The sequence below is a fragment of the Plecotus auritus genome (assembly GCF_963455305.1).
Source record: "Plecotus auritus genome assembly, chromosome: 3".
Taxonomy (NCBI): Eukaryota; Metazoa; Chordata; class Mammalia; order Chiroptera; family Vespertilionidae; genus Plecotus; species Plecotus auritus.
Genome location: NC_137772.1, coordinates 188,514,269 through 188,540,159, shown reverse-complemented (window position 1 = coordinate 188,540,159; position 25,891 = coordinate 188,514,269). Strand labels below are relative to the sequence as shown.

General features: G+C 40.7%; 1 protein-coding gene across 5 annotated transcripts in view; it reads right to left on the bottom strand.

Annotated features, from left to right (window-relative positions):
- Positions 1-17,744: 17,744 nt before the first annotated feature.
- The window catches only part of CAPRIN2 (caprin family member 2), a 41,064-nt gene continuing 32,917 nt past the window's right edge, over positions 17,745-25,891 (bottom strand). Inside the window, exons 15-19 of one of the 5 annotated variants that reach the window (XM_080660934.1) lie at positions 25,021-25,189; positions 22,790-22,972; positions 21,931-22,031; positions 19,910-19,973; positions 17,745-18,666 (exon numbers count right to left, since the gene is read on the bottom strand). In XM_080660934.1, the coding sequence (XP_080517060.1) occupies positions 18,098-18,666; positions 19,910-19,973; positions 21,931-22,031; positions 22,790-22,972; positions 25,021-25,189 (1,086 nt within the window). In that variant the 3' untranslated portion in view covers positions 17,745-18,097. The remainder of the gene's footprint in view (positions 18,667-19,909; positions 19,974-21,930; positions 22,032-22,789; positions 22,973-25,020; positions 25,190-25,891) is intronic. The other 4 variants (XM_080660937.1, XM_080660935.1, XM_080660938.1 and 1 more) reach the window with 4 other exon arrangements.

The window sequence follows — 25,891 nt, the reverse complement described above, 5'->3', positions numbered from 1 at the left end:
TCCAATGGTCCCTCCCCAGCCGGCCAGCCCCCCAAATCGGCCCCGATCGCCAGCCAGGCCGAGAGACCTCACCCATGCACGAATTCATGCACCAGGTATAATAAAAGGGTAATATGCAAATAGACTGAACGGCAGAACAACCGACCAACCAATCAAAGCATAATATGCTAAGGCTGCTCAGCCACTCGCTATGATGTGCACTGACCACCAGGGGCTGACAGTCAACTGGTTGACCAGTCACTATGACATGCACTGACCACCAGGGGGCAGATGCTCTGACTGGTAGGTTAGCTTGCTGCTAGGGTCCAGCTGATTGGGACTGAGTGAGATGGGCCGGACACACCCTGGAGCCCTCCCGCGGTCCCTCCCTGCCCCAATCATGCACCAGTGGGGTCCCTCAGCCTGGCCTGCACCCTCTCACAATCCGGGACCCTTCGGGGGATGTCGGAGAGCTGGTTTCAGCCCGATCCTGCAGGTCACTCCCCTTGGGAGGGTGCCAGACGCAGGGCTCATGGCTGGCGAGCTCTGCTGCGGCAGCGCAAACCTCTCCCTATCGGGACTGATTGGGCGTGAGCCTGTGGCAGGCGCAGTGGGGCCGGGATGAGTGGAAGTGGCAGGTAGGAGCTGCAGGTGGCATTGGACTGTGGGTTTCGGCATGATCCCTTCAGGCCACCCAGAGGGACCCCACCCATGCACAAATTCATGCACCGGGCCTCTAGTAATAATATAATGCTCTTATACCATCTTCCTGAAGTTAGTTAACACCTCAGAGAGACAGGAGGATCAGAACAAGAACTTTCTGCCTCAGGAAGTGACTTGCCTTGGATGCATAGTAAGAATGGACTTCTCAAACCCTTAATATATTGCAGATTATTGCAATCAAAATGCTTACTGTAAAAAATATATATATTCTTTAAAGTAATTGAGAAATAAAATATTAAGTTTTTACTAATGAGAAACAAAGAAGTTAAATTGTGAAGTGTGAGAATGTACATCTAGAATAAATACAGAATTCTGGCTGTGCCTGCTATACTGCGTCAGACAGTATACACACAGAGAAAACACTCACGTTTTCAGAATAAGAAAAAAATTAAAGCACCTAACATTTATTAAACCCTTATGTGCCAGTCTTTGAGTCTTTGGATATATTCTTAGTTGACCTTCACAGCTGCCATATGAGGTTGATCCATCATCATCCCCATGGTACATTTGTGGAAATGGTCTTTTAGAGAAAGAGAGAGAGAGATCTTAGAAGTAAAATAAGTTGCCCAAGAGCAGTTACTAAGTGGCAAAATCAGAACTCAATCATAGCATTGTCTGACCACAGTTTGTTTTTTAAAAAATAATTATTTATTGTTGAAAGTATTACATATGTCCCTCTTTTTCCCCCATCGACCCCTCCAGCCCCTCACCCTCACCCCAGGCCTTCAGCACCCTATTGTCTGTGTCCATGTGTTATGCATATATGCATAAAAGGTCTTTGGTTGATTACCTCCCACCCATCCACCCTCCCCCGCCTTCCCTCTGAGATTCCACACTCTGTTCCATGCCTCCATGTCTCTGGATCCACTCCGTTCATCAGTTTATTTTGTTACTTAGATGCCACATATGAGTGAGATCATTTGATACTTGTCTTTCTCTGACTGACTTATTTCACTTAGCATGATCCTCTCCAGTTCCTTCCATGCTGTCCCAAAGGTTAAAAGATTCTTCTTTTTTACTGCTGCATAGTATTCCATGGTATAAACGTACCACAGCTTTTTTATCCACTCATCTACTGGTGGGCACTTGGGCTATTTCCAGATCTTAGCTATTGTAAATTGTGATGCTATGAACATAAGGATGCATACATTCTTTCTGATTGGTGCTTCAGGTTTCTTAGGATATATTCCTAGAAGTGGGATCACTGGGTCAAATGGCAGCTCCATTTTTAATTTTTTGAGGAAACTCCATGCTGTTTTCCATACTGGTTGCACCAGTCTACATTCCCACCAGCAGTGCACGAGGGTTCCTTTTTCTCTGCATCCTTGCCAACACTTGTCATTTGTTGATTTATTGATGGTAGCCACTCTGACAGATGTGAGATGGTACCTCATTGTCATTTTGATTTACATCTCTCAGATGATTAATGACTTTGAGCATTTTTTCATATGTCTCTATGTCCACTTTGGAGAAGTGTCTATTTAGATCCTTTGCCCATTTTTTTAAAATGGATTGTCTTCCTTTTGTTAAGTTGTATGAGTTCCTTATATATTTTGGATATTAACCCTTTACCAGAGATATAATTGCCAAATATGTTCTCCCATACAGTGGGCTCCCTTTTCATTTTGTTGATGGTTTCTTTTACTGTGCAGAAGCTTTTTATTTTGATGTAGTCCCATTTGTTTATTTTCTCCTTAGTTGCCTTTGCCTTAGGAGATGTATCTGTAAACATATTGCTACAAGAAATGTCTGAGATTTTGCTGCCTATGGTTTCTTCTAGTGTCTTTATGGTTTCACAACTTACATTTAAGTCTTTTATCCATTTTGAGTTTATTCCTGTGTATGGTGTAAGTTGGTGGTCTAGTTTCATTTTTTTTTTTTTTTTTGCATGTATCTGTCCAATTTTCCCAACACCACTTATTGAAGAGACACTCTTGACTCCATTGTATGCTCTTACCTCCTTTGTCAAATATTAATTGAGCATAATGGTTTGGGTCTATTTCTGGGTTCTCTATTCTGTACCATAGATCTATATGCCTGTTTTTGTGCCATTACCAGTGTTTTGATTACAGTGGCTTTGTAGTATAACTTGAAATCTGGTATTGTGATTCCTCCAACTTTGTTTTTCTCTCTCAAAATTGTGGCAGCTATTTGGGGTCTTTTTTTATTCTATATAAACTAGAGGCCCAGTGCACAGATTTATGTACCAGTGGGGTCCCTCACCTGGCCTGCAGGAATCAGGCTGAAATTGGTCTGGTGCATGGATTCGTCCAGGGCATGTCAGGCCCATCTTGTCCAGTCCTGATTGGGGCCGATCAGGGCCAGCCAGCCAGAGAGGGACCATGGGAGGTTGGCCGCCCGGGGAGGGCTCCAGGGCATGTCCGGCCCATCTCGCCTAGTCCCAATCAGCCAGACCCCAGCCATAAGCTAACCTACCAGTTGGAGCATATGCCCCCTGGTGGTCAGTGTGCATCATAGCTACTGGCGAAATGGTCGAATGGTCACTTAGGCGCATATATATATATATATATATATATATATATATATATATATATAGACATAGACAAGAGGCCCAGTGCATGAAATTCGGGCACTTGAGGGGGTCCCTCAGCCCAGACTGCACCCTCTCACAGTCCAGGAGCCCTTGTGGGGAGCAGGCCTAAGCTGGAAGTCAGACATCCTTAGTGCTGTCGCTGTACTCACCAGCCATGAGCCCGGCTTCTGGCTGAGCGGTGCTCCACCTGTGGGATTGGGCTGAAACTGGTTCTTTGACATCCCCCAAGGGGTCCTGGATTGCAAAAGGGTGCAGGCCAGGCTGAGGGACCCCACCGGTGCACAATTGGGGCCGGGGAGAGACATGGGAGGTTGGCCAGCTGGGAAGGGACCACGGGAGGGCTCCATGGCATGTCCAGCCTGCCTCACTAAGTCCTGATGGGCCGGACCCCAGCAGCAAGCTAACCTACTGAAGTGTCTGCTGTGACAAGCCACATCCCGTGTGGGTTAGGGTTCAGGACCTGGAGAAGGGCCACAGGCAAATGATGAGAATAGACAAGAAATATGAATTTGGAAATCATGGGGGGCCAAGCGGAAGGTCCAACTCTAGGGGAAGCACTTCGCTGGTGCCCAGGCCCTGCCAACCTTTTATTCAATTTTAGATACACATATTGCCCTTAATCAGGCAGACAATTCTGGTAGCAGACAGATTATCTTAAAGGTCAGTAAAGATTTACTTTGAGACTATTTGGTCAGGAAATTGCTTGAGTCACCATTGTCTCGACTAAACAATCAATGCATAGCTTTGGCCCTTGCCAGAGCTCAAGGTTCACCAGCATTCCAGTCTCCTTGTTTACAATTTTCTGATAGTGAAGACAATGGGTAGCTTCCAACATCTCCCCCTTTTCGTTTCTTTAATAAATCTTGAAAAGTGAATGCTGCCTGAAGGGTTCGAGTTCTTTTAAGACTCTTCATTCTGCATCTACAGACTAGAAATAAACATGTAAGAACAAGAATGAGACAAGCAATAGTGGTTATGCTGAGAGGCAAATGTAAGGAGATCCAGTGGAAGGGATTAAATTCTTTCATGTCCTTTTTAAATTGCTGCCCAGCATCCAAGGAATTAGTAAGTTTGCCTGCAATAATTGTACAATATGCTGCTGTAATTCTAAAATATCAAGGGTTGTGTTACCTTAACCCCAAGCGTCTGCCCCCTGGTGATCAGTGCATGTCATAGCGACTGGTCGACTGGTTGACTGTCTACCCCTTGGTGGTCAGTGCATGTCATAGTGAGCAGTTGAGTGGCCTTAGCATATCATTAGCATATTACATTTTGATTGGTTGAACGGCCAACTGGACACTTAGCATATTAGGCTTTTATTATATAGAATATTTGGAGTATTTGTTCTAGCTCTGTGAAATAGGCCATTGGTATTTTAATGGAGAGTGCATTGAATCTATAGATTGCCTTGGGTAGTATGAACATTTTAATGATGTTGATTCTATCGATCCATGAAAACAGTATATTCTTCCTCTTGTTTATATCGCCTTCTCTTTTTTCAACATCCTGTAGTTTTCCAAGTACAGGTCTTTTGCCTCCTTGGTTAGGTTTATTCCTTAGTATCTTAATGTCTTTGTTGCAATGGGAAGTAGGATTGTTTGCTTAGTTTCTCTTTTTGAGAATTCATTATTGGTGTATATAAAAGCCATAGATTTTGGGATGTTGATTTCATATCCTACTACATTGCCGAATTCATTTATTAAATCTAGTAGTTTTGGTGGAGTCTTTAGAGTTTTCTATGTACAATATCATGTCATCTACAAATAATGAGAGTTTTACTTCCTCTTTTCCAATTTAGATGCCTTTTATTTCTCCTTCTTGTCTGATCTCTGTGGCTAGGACTCCCAGTACTATGTTGAATAAGAGTGGTGAAAGCAGACATCCCTGTCTTGTTCCTGTTTTTAGGGGAAATGCTTTTAATTTTTGCCCAATGAGTATGATGTTGGCTATAGGTTTCTCATATACGGCCTTTATCATGTTGAGATATACTCCCTCTATTCCCACTTTGCTGAGAGTTTTTATCAAAAATGGGTGTTGAATTTTGTCAAATGCTTTTTCTTCCTCTATTGATATGATCATGTTTTTATTTTTGTCTTTCAATTTGTTTATGAGATTTATCATCTTTATTGATTTGCGAATATTGTACTAGCCTTGCATCCCTGGAATAAATCCCACTTGGTCATGGTGTATGATCTTTTTAATATATTGCTGGATGCAATTTGCTAATATTGTGTTGAGGATTTTAGCATCTTTATTCATCAGGGATATTGGCCTGTAATTCTCTTTCTTTGTAGTGTATTTTTCTGGTTTGGGAATTAGGATAATGCTTGGCCTCATAAAAGGAGTTTGTAAGTGTTCCTTCCTCTTGGATTTTCTGAAATAGTTGGAGTATAGGTGTTAGTTCTTCTTTAAATGTTTGGTAAAACTCCCTTGTGAAGCCATCCAAACCTGGCTTTTGTTCACTGGGAGTTTATTATTATTATTACTGCTTCTATTCCATCAGTAGTTATTGGCCTATTCAGGTTTTCCGATTCCTCCTGATTCAGTTTTGAGAGACTGTATTTTTCTAGGAATTTGTCCATTTCAACCACATTGTCCAGTTTGTTGGCATATAGTTTTCCATAGTATTGTCTTACAATCCTTTGTATTTCTGTGGTGTCAGTGAATAGTTCTCCATTTTTGTTTCTGATTTTATTTGGGTCCTCTCTCTTTTTTCTTCATGAGTCTGGCTAATGGTTTGTCAATTTTTTTTTTGTTGTTGTTTTTTTGTTTTTTTTTTTTTGTTTTTTTTTTTTTCAAATTTTTATTAAGGTATTATATGTGTACATATCTTACCATTGCCCCCCACCCCCACCCCACTCCCATACATGCCCTCACCCCCCAATGTTTTGCATCCGTTGGTTACTCTTATATACATGCATATAAGTCCTTCAGTTGATCTCTTATTTCCCCCACCTCTCCCTAACCTTACCACTGTAATTTGACAGTCTGTTTGATGCTTTATTGCCTCTGTAACTATCTTTTTGTTCATCAGTTTATAATGTTTTTCATTATCCCCAAATGAGTGGGATCATGTGGTATTTTTCTTTCATTGACTGGCTTATTTCACTTAGCATAATGTTCTCTAATTCCATCCAAGTGCCTACAAATGGTAGTAATTCCTTCTTTTTTACGGCAGCATAGTATTCCATTGTGTAGATGTACCATAGTTTTCTGATCCAGTCATCTGCTGATGGGCACCTAGGCTGTTTCCAAATCTTAGCTATTGTAAATTGTGCTGCTATGAACATAGGGGTGCATATATCCTTTCTGATTGGTGTTTCTGGTTTCTTAGGATATATTCCTAGGAGTGGGATTACTGGGTCAAATGGGAGTTCCATTTTCAGTTTTTTGAGGAAACTCCATACTGTTCTCCACAGTGGCTGCACCAGTCTGCATTCCCACCAGCAGTGCACGAGGGTTCCTTTTTCTCCGCATCCTCGCCAGCACTTGTCGTTTGTTGATTTGTTGATGATAGCCATTCTGACAGGTGTGAGATGGTATCGCATTGTTGTTTTGATTTGCATCTCTCGGATAATTAGTGACTTTGAGCATGTTTTCATGTGTCTCTTGGCCTTCCTTCTGTCTTCTTTCGAAAAGCTTCTATTTAGGTCCGTTGCCCATTTTTTTATTGGATCATTTATCTTCCTTTTATTAAGTTGTATAAGCTGCCTGTAGATGTTGGAAATTAAACCTTTATCAGTGATACCATTTGCAAATATGTTCTCCCATACAGTGGGGTTTCTTGTTGTTTTGTTGATGGTTTCTTTTGCTGTGCAAAAGCTTTTTATTTTGATGTAGTCCCATTTGTTTATTTTCTGTTTGGCTTCCATTGCCCTAGGGGCAGTATCACTGAAAAAGTTCTTTTGGCATATGTCTGAGATTTTGCTGCCTGTGGATTCCTCTAGTATTTTTATGGTTTCCCGTCTTATATTTAAGTCCTGTACCCATTTTGAGTTTATTTTTGTGTATGGTGTAAGTTGGTGATCTAGTTTCATTTTTTTGCATGTATCTGTCCAATTTTCCCAACACCATTTATTAAAGAGACTGTCTTGACACCATTGTATGTTCATGCCTCCTTTGTCAAATATTAAATGCGCATATTGGTTTGGGTCGATATCTGGATTCTCTATTCTGTTCCATTGATCTATATGTCTGTTCTTGTGCCAGTACCAGGCTGTTTTGAGGACAGTGGCTTTGTAATACAGCTTGAAATCTGGTATTGAGATCCCTCCTACTTTATTCTTCTTTCTCAGGATTGCTGTGGCTATTCGGGGTCTTTTTTTATTCCAGATGAATTTTTGGAGAGTTCTTTCTAGGTCTGTGAAATACGCCGTTGGTATTTTAATGGGGAGTGCATTGAATCTATAGATTGCTTTGGGTAGTATGGACATTTTAATGATGTTGATTCTACCAATCCATGAACATGGTATGTTCTTCCATCTGTTTACATCTTCCTCTATCTCTTTTTTCAGTGTCCTGTAGTTTTCCGCATATAGGTCTTTTACCTCCTTGGTTAGGTTTATTCCTAAGTATCTTAATTTTTTTGGTGCGATGGAAAATGGGATTGCTTTTTTAGTCTCTCTTTCTGTAAGTTCATTGTTGGTGTATAGAAATGCCATAGATTTCTTGGTGTTAATTTTGTATCCTGCTACATTGCCGAATTCATTTATTAAGTCTGTTAGTTTTTTGATGGAGTCTTTCGGGTTTTTTATGTACAATATCATGTCATCTGCAAATAAGGACAGCTTTACTTCTTCTTTTCCAATTTGGATGCCTTTTATTTCTTCTTCTTGTCTAATTGCAGTGGCTAATACTTCCAGTACTATGTCAAACAGGAGTGGTGAGAGTGGGCATCCCTGTCTTGTTCCTGTTCTTAGGGGAAATGGTTTTAGTTTTTGCCCATTGAGTATGATGTTAGCTGTGGGTTTATCATATATAGCTTTTATGATGTTGAGGTATGATCCTTCTATTCCCACCTTGTTGAGAGTTTTTATCAAGAAAGGGTGTTGGATTTTGTCAAATGCTTTTTCTGCATCAATTGATATGACTATGTGATTTTTATCTCTCAATTTGTTTATGTGATGTATCACATTTATTGATTTGCGGATATTGAACCATCCTTGCATTCCTGGGATAAACCCTACTTGGTCATGGTGTATGATCTTTCTGATGTACTGCTGGATCCTATTTGCTAGAATTTTGTTGAGGATTTTGGCATCTACATTCATGAGGGATATTGGCCTGTAATTCTCTTTCATTGTGTTGTCTTTATCTGGTTTTGGTATTAGGGTGATGCTGGCTTCATAGAAGGAGCTTGGAAGTGTTCCTTCCTCTTGAATTTTTTGGAATAGTCTGAGGAGGATAGGTTTTAGTTCTTCCTTGAATGTTTGGTAGAACTCTCCAGTGAAGCCGTCTGGCCCCGGGCTTTTGTTTGCCGGAAGCTCTTTGATGACTGCTTCAATTTCTTCCATAGTTACTGGCATGTTGAGCTGTTTAGATTCTTCCTGATTGAGTTTTGGAAGGTTATATTTTTCTAGGAATATGTCCATTTCCTCCAGGTTGTCCAGTTTGTTGGAATAGAGTTGTTCGTAGTATTTTTTAACAATCCTTTGTATTTCGGCGGGATCTGTTGTTATTTCACCTCTTTCATTTCTGATCTTGTTTATTTGGGTCCTCTCCCTTTGCTTCTTGGTGAGCCTGGCTAGAGGTTCATCAATCTTGTTTATCCTTTCAAAGAACCAGCTCTTGGTTTTGTTGATCTTTTGTATTGTTTCTTTGGTCTCTATGTCGTTTATCTGTGCTCTGATCTTTATTATTTCCTTCCTTCTGCTTACACTGGGCTTTTCTTGTTGCTCTTTTTCTAACTCTTTGAGTTGTTGGGTTAGGTAATTTATTACCCCTGTTTCTTGTTTTTTGCAGTAGGCTTGTAGAGCTATGAACTTCCCTCTCAAGACTGCTTTCGCTGTGTCCCATAGATTTTGGATTGTAGTGTTTTCATTGTCATTTGTTGTCATGATGTTTTTTATTTCTTCTTTGATCTCTCTGGTAACCCAGTCATGGTTTAATAGCATGCTGTTTAGTCTCCATGTGTTTGATTTCTTTGGGTTGTTTTTATTGTAGTTGATTTCCAGTTTTATGCCACTGTGGTCTGAGAAGATGCTTGATATGATTTCTATCTTCTTGAATTTGAAGAGACTTTGCCTATGTCCCAACATATGGTCTATCTTTGAAAATGACCCATGTGCGCTTGAGAAGAATGTATATTCTGTGGCTTTGGGGTGAAATGTTCTGAAGATGTCAATTAATTCCATCTGGTCTAGTGAGTCATTTAGGATTGATGTTTCTTTGCTGATGTTTTGTTTAGAGGATTTGTCCAATGGTGATAGTGGGGTATTAAAGTCTCCTACTATGATTGTATTGCTGTCAATGTCTCCCTTGATATCTTCCAGGAGTTTTTTTATGTATTTGGGTGCTCCTGTATTGGGTGCATATATGTTTACCAGAGTTATTTCTTCTTGTTGGATTGCTCCCTTTAGTATTATGAAATGGCCTTCCTTATCTCTTGTTATGTCCTTCAGTTTGAGATCTAATTTGTCAGAAATAAGTATTGCTACCCCAGCTTTTTTTTCAGTTCCATTTGCCTGGAAAACCTTTTTCCATCCCTTCACCCTCAGTCTGTGTGCGTCTTTTTTTCTGAGGTGGGTTTCTTGTAGACAGCAGATATATGGGTCGTGTTTTCTTATCCAATCTGTTACCCTATGTCTTTTGATTGGGGCATTTAATCCATTTACATTTAAAGTTATTATTGATAGGTACTTATTTGTCGCCATTCCTATTCTTTACCCCTGTGTTACTTCTTCGCTTCCTGTTTCTTTCTTTCTTTCTTTCTTTTTTTTTTTTTTTTTTTTTTTTTTTACAGTAGACCCTTTAGCATTTCTTGCATTGCTGGTTTGGTGGTAATAAATTCCCTTAGTCCTTTTTTGTCTGTGAAGCTCCTGATTTCACCTTCAATTTTGATTGACAGCCTTGCTGGGTACAGTATTCTTGGATTCAGCCCCTTCCTTTGCATGACTTTGTATATTTCATTCCATTCCCTTCTGGCCTGATGAGTTTCTGTTGAGAAATCAGTTGCTAGTCTGATGGGGGTTCCTTTGTATGTAACTTTCTGTCTCTCTCTTGCTGCTTTTAAGATTCTTACTTTGTCGTTGGTGTTTGCCAATTTAATTATAATGTGCCTTGGCGTCGGTCTTTTGGGGTTCATTTTGCTTGGGACTCTGTGAGCTTCTTGGATTTGTGTGGGTTTTTTCTTCCCTATATCTGGGAAATTTTCTGTCATTATTTCTTCAAAGAGGTTTTCTATTCCTTGCTCAGCTTCCTTTCCTTCTGGAACCCCTATTATGCGGATGTTGTTTTGTTTCGTGTTGTCCCAAAGTTCCCTTAGACTCTCCTCCTGCCTTTTAATTTTTTTTTCTAGAAGTTGCTTTTCTTGGGTATTTTTTTCCATCTTGTCTTCTAGCTCACTGATGCGGTCCTCTGCTTCTTCTAGTCTACTCTTGATGCTTTCTATTGAGTTCTTTACAGCAGCGATGTCATTTTTCATTTCTTCTTGGTTCTTCTTCATTTCCTCTTGGTTCTTGCTCATATTGTCGAATTTGTCTTCCATTCTTTTCAGCCACCTTATGACCATTTCTCTGAATTCTTTTTCTGGAAGGTTGCTTGCCTCCATTTCGTTTACTTCCTTTTCTGGTGATGCCTGCTTTTCTTTCATATGCGGGCTGCTTCTTTGTCTCCCCATGGTCTCTCTTCTCTGGGTGTCTGGTTATGTAGTTCTCTCTCTCCTGGGTTGATTTAAAGGCACAAAATACAGCACTACCAGGTACAACTCACAAGGCACTGAACAGGAATGTATTCACGATATTAATAACCTCCAATAAAGGTGACCACCAGAGAAAGGCAAATTAGGTGATAGAAGAGAAAGAAGAAGAGGAAAAAAGAAAGAAAGAAAAAAGAAAGAAAAAAGGAGTGTGAAAATGAAATTGGGAAAAGGGAAAGTAAAGAGAAAAAAAAAAAAAGTAAGAGAGACAAGAAATTGACTAAGAGAGAAAGGGGAACAGACTATATATATTGGGGATAAAACTCCAATAGAACAATCACTAATCCCAGCAAATGCCAGCAACAAGTGCCTGGGGATTAGTACAAACTACAACACCAACTAATATGGATTGAGGCAAGGGAAAGCTGAAGCACAAAACAAACAAAAAAATAAATAAAAGAAGAATAAGCAAAACAATCTCACAAAAAAGCATAAAAATTGGATATAATCTACATTCAAGCAAACAACAACAAAAGGACAGAGATAAGGACAAGTTTATGGATAACTCAGACAGCGAAGGGAAAGGTGTATGTGGACTTGGAGCAGGGGATTGGAGATTAGATATGTAAGTAGGGTGAAATTTTAACAAGGGGTAAACAGAAAGAATAGGGAAAATCTAAAGCAGTAAAAGGGTAAGACAAACAGGACACTGAAAAGGGGGAGGTTAGGAAGAGAGTGATGGCCTAAAGGTAGAGTTGAGATAGAGTAAAACGATGCTAAAGGAAAGATAAAAAATAGAATGTAGAACCCTAATCCCAAAATAAAATGAAGAGAAAATAAAATGACACTTTAAAAAAAAAAAAAAAGATAAAATAGCAGTAGTAATAATACGGATTGAAAATAAAAATGTAATCATTAAAAAGGTAAAATCAAGTGATGAAAAAAGAAAAAAAAGTTTCTTGATTAAAAGATGCAAAAAATGAAAATTTAAAAAAAATAAAAAATAAAAAAAAATAAAAGGTAAAAATAAAATGTGGAGTAGTGAAGGTCATTCACTTCCTCTGTTTTTCTGTTTGGCACGCCTGTTTCTCAGTCCAGGCAGTATTGCAGTTCCCTGCGATCCACTGCTCTTCGGTGTTGTAAGCCAGTCCTGATTTTAAGCAGGCTGTGTGTCTTAATTTCTCGTATTCCTTTATTTTTGATTACACAAGAGTCAATTTGTGATTCAGCCCCTGGGTGGCAGTGTTTCTGGATTGACTTCCGGGTCGATCTATGGCCTCTCTAGGCAGTGTTAGAGCCTTCTTTCCCTGTGGCACTCGCCACGGGCCTGTGGGAGTGGGCTGCCTCAGAGCTGGCTCTCTGATGGTCACTCCCCGCTCCGATCCCCAGGTTCCAGAAAAACAACCTTCCCCTGCAGTCTCCCAGGGTGTCCCCAACTGGGTGATCCTATGTATTGGGCTTAGTAATCAGATGCAAGGATTTGAAGAGGAAAAAGCCCAAGTGTGCGAATTCCGGGACTGCGAGTAAGCCCAGGCACCCAGGGAGCGCACGGGCTGCGCGTAAGTCTGGACTGCCTGAAATTCTTAGGGTGTCCCTGCACTTCAGATCAAAATGGGTTGCTTTTTAGAGTGCCCTTCTCTTAGCAGCTCTGAGGACCCCTTTCCACAGTCACAGATCACGCCAGCCCCTACAGCCACGGATTTTTCTAGGCACAGACTTCCCTGGTCCTCCAGCTCCCGCAAAACGCGCGTTCCTCTCTCCCGCCGGGACCAGAGACCTCACCTTATCCCAGGCGAAATCTGACCTTTCCGTAGTGGAGTGTAGAGCTTCTCTGAACCCGTGTGCTTGCGCCAGTTGGGGAGCGTTGTTCTGGGGCTCGCAGCTGTTCCTGGGGTGCCGCCGTTGTGGATTCTCAGGCTTCAGATAAGCTCCACTTTCCGGATCAAGATGGCGCAGACTCCGCGTCCAAGCCCGCAGCTCCGGGAGGGGACCCAGCCGCAGTTCGTGCTGCCAGGTCAGGGGAACCCCGTTCAGCAGTCCCCCACCTCCTTCTGGAATTCAGCTGTCTCCCAACCAGCCAACAAACACTCCTTGCGCGACCCTCAGCTGTTCTTTCTTTCTGCTCCGGGACAAGGCTCGGAACACGTCTGTCTATTCCGCCGCCATTATTCCCTCTCTGGTTTGTCAATTTTGTTTATCCTTTCAAAGAACCAGCTCTTGATTTCATTGATTTTTTTGTATTGCCTTTTTAGTCTCTATGTTATTTATTTCTGCTCTAATCTTTATTATTTCCTTCCTTCTACTTGCTGTGAGCTTTTCTTGTTGTTCTCTTTTTAGTTCTTTAAGTTACAGGGTTAAATAGTTTATTGCTGATTTTTCTTGTTTTTTGAGGTAGGCCTGTAGTGCTATGAACTTCCCTCACACACAGGATGAGAGTGAAGGGATGGAAAAAAAATTTTCATGCTTTTGCTGTGTCCCAGAGGTTCTGGGTTGTTGTGTGTTCATTTTCATTTGTTTCTAGAAATTTTTCTATTTTTTTCTTTATCTCACTGGTAACCCAGTCATTGCTTAATAACATGCTATTTAGCCTCCGTGTGTTTGAATATTTTGGGGTGTTTTTACTGTAGTTGATTTCTAATTTCATTCCACTGTGACCTGAGGAGATGCTTGATATGATTTCAATCTTCTTGAACTTGTACATTCTTGTTTTGTGTCCTAACATGTGGTCTATTTTTGTGAATGATCCATGTGCACTTGAGAAGAAAGTGTATTCTGCTGCATTGGGGTGAAATGTCCTATAAATGTCAAATCCACCTGATCCAGTGTTTCCTTGTTAAGTTTTTGTCTGGAAGATCTATCCAGTGAGGTCAGGAGGGTGTTAAAGTCCCCTCCTATGACTGTATTGTTGTTGATCTCTCCACTAAAGTCCTCTAGAAGTTTTTTTTATATATTAAGGTGTTCCTATATTGGGTGCATATATGTTTACCAGGTTTATATCCTCTTGTTGGATCGATCCCTTTGGGATTATGTAGTGACCTTTGTTGTCTTTTGTGACGGACTTCATTTTAAAGTCTATTTTGTTGGATATGAGTATTGCTACTCCAGCTTTTTTTTTTTTCTTTTTCCATTTGCATGGAAATTTTTTCCTTCCCTTCATTTTCATCCTGTGTGTGTCTTTTGTTTTGAGGTGGGTCTCTTGTAGACAGTATATAGTTGGGTCATGTTTTTGTATCCAATCAGCTACCTCTGCCTTTTGATTGGAGCATTTAATCCATTTACATTTAGTGTTATTATTGATAGGTGCTTATTTATTGCCATTTTAATTCTGTATGCCTAGGTTTCTCACTCTGTTTCTTCTTCTGATTACAGCAGTCTTTTTAGCATTTCTTGTAATGCTGACTTGGTGGTGATGTACTCCTATGGCCTTTTTTGGCTGGGAAGCTCTTTATTTGACCATCTATTTTGAATGACAGCCTGGATATAGTAATCTTGGTTTCAGATCCTTGCTTTCCATTACCTTGAGTACTTCATGCCAGTCCCTTCTGGTCTGTAGAGTTTCTGATGCGAAATCAGGTGTAAGCCTTGTGGGAACTCCTTTGTAGGTAACAGTTTGCTTTTCTCTTGTTGCCTTTACAATTCTTTGTCTTTAATTTTTGGCATTTTAATTATGATGTGTCTGGGCATGGGCCTGTTTGGATTCTTCTTGCTTGGGGTTCTCTGTGCCTCCTGAACTTGTGTGACTTTTTCCTTTACCAGGTTAGAGCAGTTTTCTGCCATTATTTCTTCAAACACATTCTCTATCCCTTTCTGCCTCTTCTGGCACACCTGCTATTCTAATATTGTTATGTTTCACATTGTCCCACAGCTCCGTTAAGCTGTCCTCCTGTTTTTTGTTGTGTGTGTTTGTTTGTTTGTGTTGTTCTCTGATTGAGTGATTTTTTTCCAACCCTGTCTTCTAATTCACTGATTCAATACTCAGCTTCCCCTAATCTACTGTGTATTCCTTACAATGTGTTCTTTGTTATGTCATTCTTTATTTCCAACTGTTCTTTTTTCATAGTTACTATATCTTTTTTCATTCTGTTAAGAATCTTTACCATCATTACTCTAAACTCCATTTCAGATAAATTTCTTATCTCTGCTTCATTTATCTTTTCCTCTGGAGAATTCTCTTGTTCTTTCATTTGGGGGTTGTTTCTTTGTCTCCTCAGGATGTGAAGAGCTGTAATCTGGTATGGTCTCGCACTGACCACTGGGTACACTGGCTCTTGGATCTCCAAGGAGGTGCAAAGTCAGCCACTGCTTGGAGCCACCCAGCAGGTGCTACAGAGGGATCTGCAGATTCCTCCTCTTTAGATCAGGTTTGGAAGTGCCCAGATGAGGCCCAGCTGTGAAGCAAGGCAGGCTGCTGCTGGTGCTGGCCTTGGGCCTTCTTTTGATAGCTTTGGGGCTCACTGACTCAGCTGCAGCTTGACAGGTTTGAGGCTGAGAAAGGACAGGCCATTCATATGCAAAAGCCACTGCGCACAGCTTGGGTGGGGTTGTAAATTTGGTGGGGCAGGGTCTCAGGGAATCTCCAGGATGGAGCAAACAGCAATGGCTGCCAGTTAGCCCTGCAGTGGGGAGGTCCCAGCACAGGAATAATGACCATTACAAGCACCTCTGTCTGGAAGAAAGCTGCCCCCGTGTTCCTGCCCCAATGCCCAACAATCCAGTTTCTCCCCATAGGTGTCTGGGTCCCCCAGAGTCACCCGGAACTGGAGCTCAGAGCAAGCGGGAGCTTGTATCTCTCTTCCGATTCAAAAAGTGGCACACCCGGTGCCAGCCTGTTCTGCGCCTCTGCACCGCCTACCAGTCTCAATGCTCTTTCTTCTTCACCTCTCTAGTTGTAGTACTTCCACTCAGCCAGCTTTCCTGCGGTTCTGAATGATAGTTGTTCTGTATTTTAGTTGTAATTTTGATGTGGCTGCGGGAGGCAGCAAGTACAGGCATTTACCTATGCCACCACCTTGGTTCTTTTCGATTTTTTTTTCCAACAGCTTGGGGCATTTGCTTCTGCCTGGAGGCTGTTATTTTTAGTCTCTTAAGTTGCCTCAGGGCAAGGTGTTTTCCAATAGGGTGGGTCAACTGTCTTCTCCCCAGGCAAGGCAGATGTCTGTATGGGAAAGAAGTCCTCCACTGCGTGAGGAGATGACTCAGCAGAGGAAACTGGGGGTATCTGCCTTCTGAGCCCTAACACCCAAGCCCCTAATCCTGGCTTCTGCTCACACAGCTCCAGTCCACTCTGCCCTCCCTCTGCTGGAGTACAAGGTGGGTGACTCCACAAGGAATTTTGTGCATTGGTCCTTTAAGAGGGTGCCTGAATTTTCAACTGTCACTCCCTGGCAGACAGCAACCCTGTTGCTTTTCACAGCCAGATGTTATATGGGTACCCTCCTCAGTTTTGTTGGTCTCTGCTGGAGGGGGTCCGGGGGGGGGGGGGGCGGCCAGCTTGGGGATTAGATCCCAGAGTTCTCAGTGGCAACGCCCCACAGCTGAGCTCTCTCTCCAGAACTCCAGTTGCCGTCTATGGGTGCCGGGCCAGCCCTTTCGTGCCTCCACCCCTCCTACCAGTCTCTATGCAGTCTCCACTTTTGGTCCTCAAGTATCAGGGTTCTCTCCTGTGAGTCTTCTGTTGATTATTCCAGAAGTTTTTCTGTATTTTAGTTGTAATTCCAGTTGTAATTCCAATTTGTTTCTGGGAGCATGTCCATGCACCATCCACTTACTCTGCCACCATTTTTAATCTCTCCACATTAGGTCTCCTTAAAAGGAAGTCAAAGCACTGAACCTATGACAGTGGCAGGGTTTGGGTTCAGGCTTCTATTGGTTTTATTACTGTCCAGGGTCATTTGTGAAGTAGGATCTGGTTGTAGGAACTCAGACTAAAGAGGCAGCAGGCTCTGAAATCAACCTTCAGAAGCTCTGGAGACTCAAGCTTCGGGTATCTTTCCCTTCCCAGGGTCTCCCCACACACTGGGGAATGCTGCCACTGCCCAAACAAATATTTTGCTCTTCAGATTGAGAATCCACTAGAAAGCATAAACCTACTAATGGTGGACCAGTAGTACCTGTGTATCTCCTGTTACATCTTAAATTATTATACATGTATTAGGTACTTGAAAATAACTAAAGGATAGCACATGCCCTACTGCAAGATAGCTTCAAGGAAAATACATTATTTAATCAATGGAAAACAGAAAAAAAAATTTTGATGACATGTACAATATCAGAGAAAAATAGCTCTAAAAGGAACTGTCATATATAAAAGGCTTCTTTTTAATTTTTTTTATTACTTTCAGAGAGGAAGGAAGAGGGAGAGAGACAGAAACATCAATGATGAGAGAGAATCATTGATCAGCTGCTTCCTGCACGCCCCACATTGGCGACCGAGTCCACAACCTGAGCATATGCCCTGACTGGGAATCGAACCATGACCTCCTGGTTCATAGGTCAATGCTCAATCACTGAGCATCATTTTCACATAATATGAACCCATAAATACCCTTATTCAAGAGTGACCAATGATGAATACTAAAAATTAAATATTTTACCTCTCAACTAAATGTTTAATCAAATAAGAACACCGAGGGTGCATGTAACTTTTTTATTGAGGCACAACAAGGCATTAGAACTTGCCAGAACTTGAGGCAGTCAGTTTAGTAAGCTGAACTTTAATACAGTTAAGGGCTAAGTGCAAACAAGATACATTCACAGCTTGACTAGCAAGGCTACATCACAATTTATAAAGTGCCAGATTAGTGCTAATTGTCCTTCAGCTTGAAACTTTTCACTTTGGGGAGGAAAACAAAAATAAAGACCTCCTCCTTCCTCTAGGAATGAAAACATCTCCCTAAACCAATTAGTCACAAGGTCAAGGACTACCTTTCCTTTAATCCCACTAATATTAGAACACCATTCTTTTGTTGTCAATTGTGCATTGACTTTCAATCTTGATAAAGAAGGTAGCCAGAAAATGTAGAATATTTCCAACTACTTCCATAAATGGCTCCCCTGTGCAAACGTAACCATATCTGGTCTCCCTGGAAGAGCTGAAGAATCGCGTGATTGCTAGCGGTTTCATGGTCTGGAGCACCGTCATTGGCATAGGCAGACACCAAGACCTCTTCGTTCTTCATGAGGTTAACATACAGTGGCACATTCACTGCCAGCTTTAGCATGTGAAAAATGAAAACATAAGTGCCATTCACCGGGCAATTAAATCTACCCAGCTGAAGATCAAACGTTTCTCCCAAGTTGTTCAGAAGAAGATCAAACACAATAGGTTGGTCTAAAGTTCCCGGGGCGAGATTAGAGGTCCTGGCTGCTGAGAAGGCAACACGCATCTGCTGAGGCAGGGGATAGACGTGTACCGGCAGTATGGTGGCGGCTGGATTTGTCACGGGCACGTCCACGGGGGTCATGCTGCGGGAGTCTCCTTGTCCAGAGTCACCACTGTTAAAGGTTTCGTTGTCTCTTTCTGGGCTGCTCACCTGAGAAGAATCGCTCCACCCTGCTGTTTTATTAGCAACAGTGAGTTTCACATAATGAAGCAGTTAGCTTTGAACACAGTATTTAACATTAGTCGGCTACTGAAACACAGAGATGGATACATTTTATAGTAAATTCCAAAACAAGAGCAATGAAGTATAGCTACAGTATGCTTTTCAAGGTTTTTCTGGCACTAGGCTTTTATACCACTAAGATTAAAAAAATATGGCTCCCTAAAGCTTGGATAACTTACCTAGTTAAGATTATTAGCAAAGTCTAAAACCTAGGTTTGAACATTCTCTTTGCTTCTTTATCTTTCTCTCATAATTCTCACTGTTCTAAATTCCTCAGTGATAAACCTACTCAACGTTTCTGATGTAGGAACACTCAAGAAAACTGAGATTGCATAAGAGAACCAACTTTTAGAACTACTAGCCATTCAAGGATATTTTGGTATGGTGCCATAATGAATGCTTGTTCTTTATTTCCAAGTTAATGTGGTATTGTGAAATGTTTTAAGCACTGTAAAAACACTGCTCACGTGTAAGGCAAAGGCAATGCAAATACTGGCTACTTTCTTTTTTTTTAAAAAAAAAAAAAAAAAAAAAAAAACTGTTTTCCTGTGACAAAGCCAGTTAATCTTTAGTAACTCTTGATTTTCTCGGTTACACTGAATCTTTAAATAGTACTGTCCACATTATTTAAAAGTATCACGAGTTTCCGCTTTTGTTTCAAGTCTTAATTATGTATCTTAATTTTAAGTTGCTTATTTCCTATCTTTACTCCTATCTATCAATGTAGTGGAACTAGAGTATTTGCAAGTGCCCATTATTACAAGAACCATCTTCCTGAATCATTCCATGAAACAATTTGAAGTCGGCACTGTGAATACACAGGATGGGACAGAAGTAAAGTTTACAGTTGTTTGTATGGAAAATGATACAATAAAATACCAAAATAAAATCTGTGTTTCTCATACTCACAACTGTAAACCTGCTTTTGCTCCACCCTGTATATCTAAGGTTAAATTATGCTCTGGTGTCAAGAAAACTGACACACACACACACACACACTTACACTTTTAATTAAATTGAAAACTGATTTCCACAGCCTTTCTAAGTAGTCTAATATCTCTCTCAGGTCTCCAGTACTACGACATAAGCAAACTGAAAACCACAAGATAAATGCTTTAAACAGTGTATTTGGGGAGAACGTGACGGAGGATGAGGTAGTTTGGGCAAATAAACTACTCAGTTAATTATCCTTACCTCTTGAATTTGCCCGAGGACCACCAGATGTCCCTCCGCGCTTGTAACACTGCTGGAAATTTTCCTAAAATGGCATCAAAAATGTAAGACAGTAATTAGCTATTACCCAGGATGACTGGCTGGTCATTCTCTAAGATTAAAGTCCTCTTAGCCCTTTATCTGGCCTTCTCCAGCAACCGAAGAGGCTCAGATGTCTCCAAACACAAAAAAATAAAAATAAAAAAGTAACAATGGCAACAGTAGAAATACTTGCTTCATCTGTTAATGAACCTGACCAATTGGATAAGTTATTACTTTTTTTAAAAAAAATTTTTTTTACTGATTTGAGGGGAGGAGGGAGGAAAAAGAGAAGCATCGATTTATTGTTCCTCTTATTTATGCATTCATTGGTTGATTCTTATATGTGCCCTGACCAGAGATTGAACCCACAACCTTGGCATATAGGATACTTATAGGTCCTCTATAAGTATCATAACCAACTGAGCTACCCAGCCAGGACCTACACTGAGTGGCCAGATTATTATGATCTCTGAACGCATAATAATCTGGCCACTCAGTGTGTGTGTGTATATATATAGAGAGAGAGAGGCCCGGTGCACGAATTTGTGCGTGGGTGGGGTCGAGCCAGCCTGGCCAGGGGGAGGGGACATGGGCGGTTGGCCAGCCTGCCTGCTGGTCGAACTCCTGGTCAAGGGGACAATTTGCATATTAGCCTTTTATTATATAGGATATACACTGAGTGGCCAGATTATTATGCATTTAGAGATCATAATAATCTGGCCACTCAGTGTAGATAGGCTAATACTTGCAAAAACTATAAAGCATCTAGAGAACGCTATTTAAAAGGTACAATGCTAGGTAATGAGAGAAATTAAAAAATATGGCATGGTCTGCCCTGGCTGGTGTGGCTCAGTTGGTTGGGCATTGTCCTGTACACCAAAAGGTTACTGGTTGAAGTCCTGGTCAGGGCACATGCCCAGGTTGCAGGCTCCATCCCCGGCTGGGGGCAATGCAGGGGCAGCCAATTGATGCTTTGTTCTCACATCAATGTTTTTTTTCTCACTCTCCCTTCCTCTCTAAAAAATCTTTATTTAAAAAAATATATGGTATGATCCTCTGTCCCTCATCTCAAAAAAAAAAAAAAAGAAGATAATAAAGGAATAACACAGACTATTTAAATCTTGCTCTATTTATAAAACAAACTGTAAAGGTAATTACAAAGTATGTTAGGGCTTTGTTTTGTCTTGACAGGTGAATTGATACGAATTATATTATATAAATGTATTAGTCCCTGAAATGTAATCTATTATCTTCAAGAAAAAAAAATGTTCAAGAGGCAACATTTCAAACTACCTAGGTATGGTAAAGTCTGCCTCCATACAACCCATAAAAAGAATACTTATGCCCTACCCAGTTTGGCTCTGTGGTTGAGCATCGACCTATGAACTAAGAGATCATGGTTCGATTCCCGGTCAGGACACACACCCAGGTTGCGGGTTCAATCCCCAGTGCGGGGAGGTGGCGGGAGGGGCGGGGGGCAGCTAATCAATGATTCTCTCTCATCATTGATGTTTCTATCTCTCTCTCTCCCTTCCTCTTGGAAATCAAATTTTTTTAAGACTTTGCTATACTTGATATCTAGAAAGTTAAATTTAAGGCCATATAGTAAAGTTAAAATCATGGGTTTCAGAGTTAAGAAATTTGCATTCTAATCTTAGTTCTACTGTTTACTCGCTGAGTGACCTTAGATGAGTTATTTAACTTGTTTCTGAACCCCCATTTCTCTGATAGGGTGGAAGAGTAAATGAGTTAATACAAACAACATGATTAATACAATCCTTCAAACATTCCAAGTTGACATTTATGGGTTATTAAGAAAGCTTCCAACTTAACTCGTAACACTACTTACAAGTTAAAACTAAGAGTGCCTTATACAAAAAATATTATGACTGCACTATAATTTAATCACCAGCTTAGCATCAACATCTGTACTACTATTCAACTATGACAACTATTCTTACCCTTTGGGAATAAGGTGCTCCAGGATACTCTCTAGCTTGGAATTGTAGCTGGCTATAATTTCCATTGGAAACTGAAGGAGGTCCTCTATAAGTATCAAAACCTAGTAAATAAACAACTTCCATAAAATTATGAGCAAACTTACACTAAACTTTTAAGTAGTCTAACTGTATACCATTTTAAAAGTAAAGCTGATCCTATAATGCCAACATTCAATTTATGCCTTCATTAAGCAAACTCTATTAATATTGCTTTCCACAATAAGACACACATTTATAAAACATCGCTGACTTCTAATAAGCCAACTGCAGAAATTTGCTATTGCTAGAATGCAGGTGGGGGTGGAAATAGTGGTAAGGTAAGTAGGTAGTTAAAGCTTCTGTGTAGAGTACTTTGCTAACACCAAGCATGACTGGAATACTTGGAACTACATCTACAACTAAAAAGAATATCACTTGTACAGTCTCAAAGTTTACGTTTTTATCTGTGGCATACTCTGATACACAAATCACTAGAAAATGGGCTTTGTCTAATTATGACACATTTTGAGCAATCAAATCAATTAACAGAAGAAAAAATTTTTCAAGTATGAAAATCAAAATTCATTCCTGCGGGGGGAAAAGATGCTCAACCTTGCACTTCAGTAAATAACAGGATGAATCTGCCTTTCGTACAAAAAGTTCTCTGCTATAGAGAATAGGGATATTAAATACTGTATTTTGCAGAAATAGGAACTTATTTACTAGTACTACATTATAAATAACAACTACAAAAAGAAACAGGTAAAGTAAAAAATAGTTTGAGTCAAGTAAATACATAGACAAAATAATTCAGTATAATTCAGTGTTATCCAGAGCATACCTTTATAACCTCCCGGGGACCGATACGTATTGGTTAGCAATCTCCCACCACGAGTGCATCCTCTAACAGATCCCCGGCTACTGACGAACGGCTGAGAGGGCCTGGGAAACACATTCGTCTGTGCTGGGTAAAAGGCAAGGCTACCATTGCTTACGTGAATAGTTCCATCAGGATAACTTGCTGCTTAAAGAGACAGTTTTAAAGTCCAAGGGTTAAACTGTAATAAAGATTCAATATTCTTTATACTAAAAAGTCACTATATATCAAAACCTTTAATACAATGTTCTCCCTTTAAAAAAAATGCAGGTGTTATGTATGTGTGAAATCTCTCTATATATACAGGGTGGGGCAAAGGTAGGTGCACAGTTGTTCATATGGAAAATACAATAATCAATAAATAATAATACAAGAATAAACTCTGTGTTTCATGTACGCACAACTGTAAACCTACTTTCCATATATATATATATATATATATATATATATATATATATATATATATATATATATATATATATATAAAAGGCTAAGCAACCATCCAACCATCCAACTGGTAGCTATGATGTGCAATGGCCATCAGGGGGCAGACGCTCCAATCGGTAGCTATGATGTGCACTGACCACCAGGGGGCAGATGCTCAATGCGGAGCTGCTGAGCTGTGGTGACTTGGCAGTGGTGGTTCTCGGGAGACACACCCCGGAACCAGAGAGGAGGGAGCCGGAGTTCGGGTGCATCACCCAAGGACCGCCCTCTCACAATCAGGGACCCCTAGGGGGATGTCAAAGAGCCAGTTTCGGCCTGATCCTCGCAGGCCAGGCCAAGGGACCCCACCTGCCGGAGGGACCCCGCTCACTCCACAGATGCCCTTCAAGCCGCAGCGCAGCCCCAGGTGCAGCCGAATGGGGAGGGACCAGGGAGGGACCATGGGAGGTTGGCTCCAGGGCATGTCCGGCCCGTCTAGCCCAGTCCCGCCCCTCCAGCCACCTTCTAATTAATTTCCTTTCAATGTGCGCAAATCTGTGCACCAGGGCACTAGTATTTAAATAGAACATTATTCAGCCTTAGAAAGGAAGGAAATTCTGACACATTCTACAACATGGAAGAACCTTGACATTATACTGAGTGAAACAGGCCAATCACAAAAAGACAAGTACAGTGATAGCACTTACATAAGGTAAGTACCCAGAGTAGTCAAATTCATACAACAGAGTAGAACGGTGGTTGCCAGCATTTGGAAGGAAAGGGGAATGATGAGTTAGTGTTAGATGAGTACAGAGTTTCAGTTGGAGAAGATGAAAGTCCTAGATATGAAAGATGGTGATGGCTGCACAACAATCTGAATGTACTTAATGCCACAGAACTCAATACATAAAAATGGTTAAAATGATAAATGTTATGTTATATATATATTTACCACAGTTAAAGAAAAAAAAAAAAAGCTAACTATTCCAGATCAGGGAGTAAAAGAAAATGAATGTTCATCACTATTGTAACTGAGAAGGCACATGACAAAAATATCCTCTCAGTAAATTACCTGCCCTATGTTTTCACAGTACAGGTGAGAACAGAATGAGGTCATTTGTGGCTAAGTCCAGGGATTTACATTTACTACCTCTGTGACCAGGTCCCCAAAAAACACAGTTCATCTGCTCAGGTTTAAGTTTTAGAAGACTCACCAGGGGTCTGAAATACCAACACTAAAAATTTATAAGTACTTCTTAAAATAGGAAATAACTACAAAGTTGCTTATTTTTTCATGATTTACAATAGCATGAAAGATCAAAATAATCTCTCATCTCTAAGCAAACAGTAGAATAAGCATACTAAGTTATATTGTCATATTAACCAATGCTTTTATTATAAGACAAAAGGAGAGAGAGAAGGCCAAATTTTTTTCTGTGCTAAAAGAGTCAACAGAATGGTTTCAAACCCTTCATAAAAACAACTGGACAATGCCCTCTCTACCTCAACCACTGTCTATGGCAACCAAAGCAATCAGATTTTAAAATATGAGCCTATATATTCAACTAAGTCAACTATCTAATTTTCACTTCTACAAAAGTTAAAAGGGTGAACTTAACAGAGGAAAAAGCATCAAATATTTGCCAACACTTGAACATGTAAAGTGATAATGCTTACTACTCGGGAAAGAACCGCTAAAGTATCACTACAGAGTTGCTTTCCAATTAGCTGTCATCTAAGTCTTCAAATACCATACACCAAGGTCTTACCAGTCTCTTGAGAAAGAACAGTTTGTTCCACGTGGATGGATGGCAGTTGGCACTGGAGTGGTGTTTGTGTACTTGCTGTAGTAAAACTTTGATTGTAGCCAGGTGAATAGGGGGATTCTTTTATTTCTTGTTCTTTCCGTGGAGGCAGAGGTGCATTAACATTAAATACCTTAAAAGACAGGGGTATGCTGAGTCATTTGTGAAGTGTCATAAAAAATAATTAAGAGTGGCATCCAGCAAAACTCTGCAACATTCAAAAGCTTCTAATTAATGGCAAAGGACTTGAATAAACATTTCTCCAAAGAAGATTCATGACCAATAAGCACATTAAAAAATGCTCAACATCATTAGTTATTAGGGAAATAGAAATCAAAATTACACTGAGATACTACTTCATCATACCCATTAGGATGGCTATTGTTTTTAAAAAATAGAAAATCCAAGTGTTGGCAAGGTTGTGGTCAAGTTGGAATCCTTGTGTGTTGCTAATAGGAATGTAAAATGGGGCGGCCACTGTAGAAAGCAGTATGGTGGTTCTTCAAAAAGCTAAACATAGAATTATCATGTGATCCAATAATTCTACTTCTAGACATATACCCAAAAGAATGGAAAGCAGAGGTTCAAGTAGATATTTGTACACCAATGTTCATAGCAGCACTATTTATAACTAGAGGCCCAGTGCACGAATTCATGCACCAGTGGGGTCCCTTGGCCTGGCCTGCAGGATTGGGCTGAAACTGGCTCTCCGACATCTTCGAGGGGTCCCAGATTGCGAGAGGGCACAGGCCAGGCTGAGGGACCCCACTGGTGCGTGATCAGGGCCAGAGAGGGACGCGGGAGGTTGGCTAGCTGGGGAGGGACCACGGGAGGG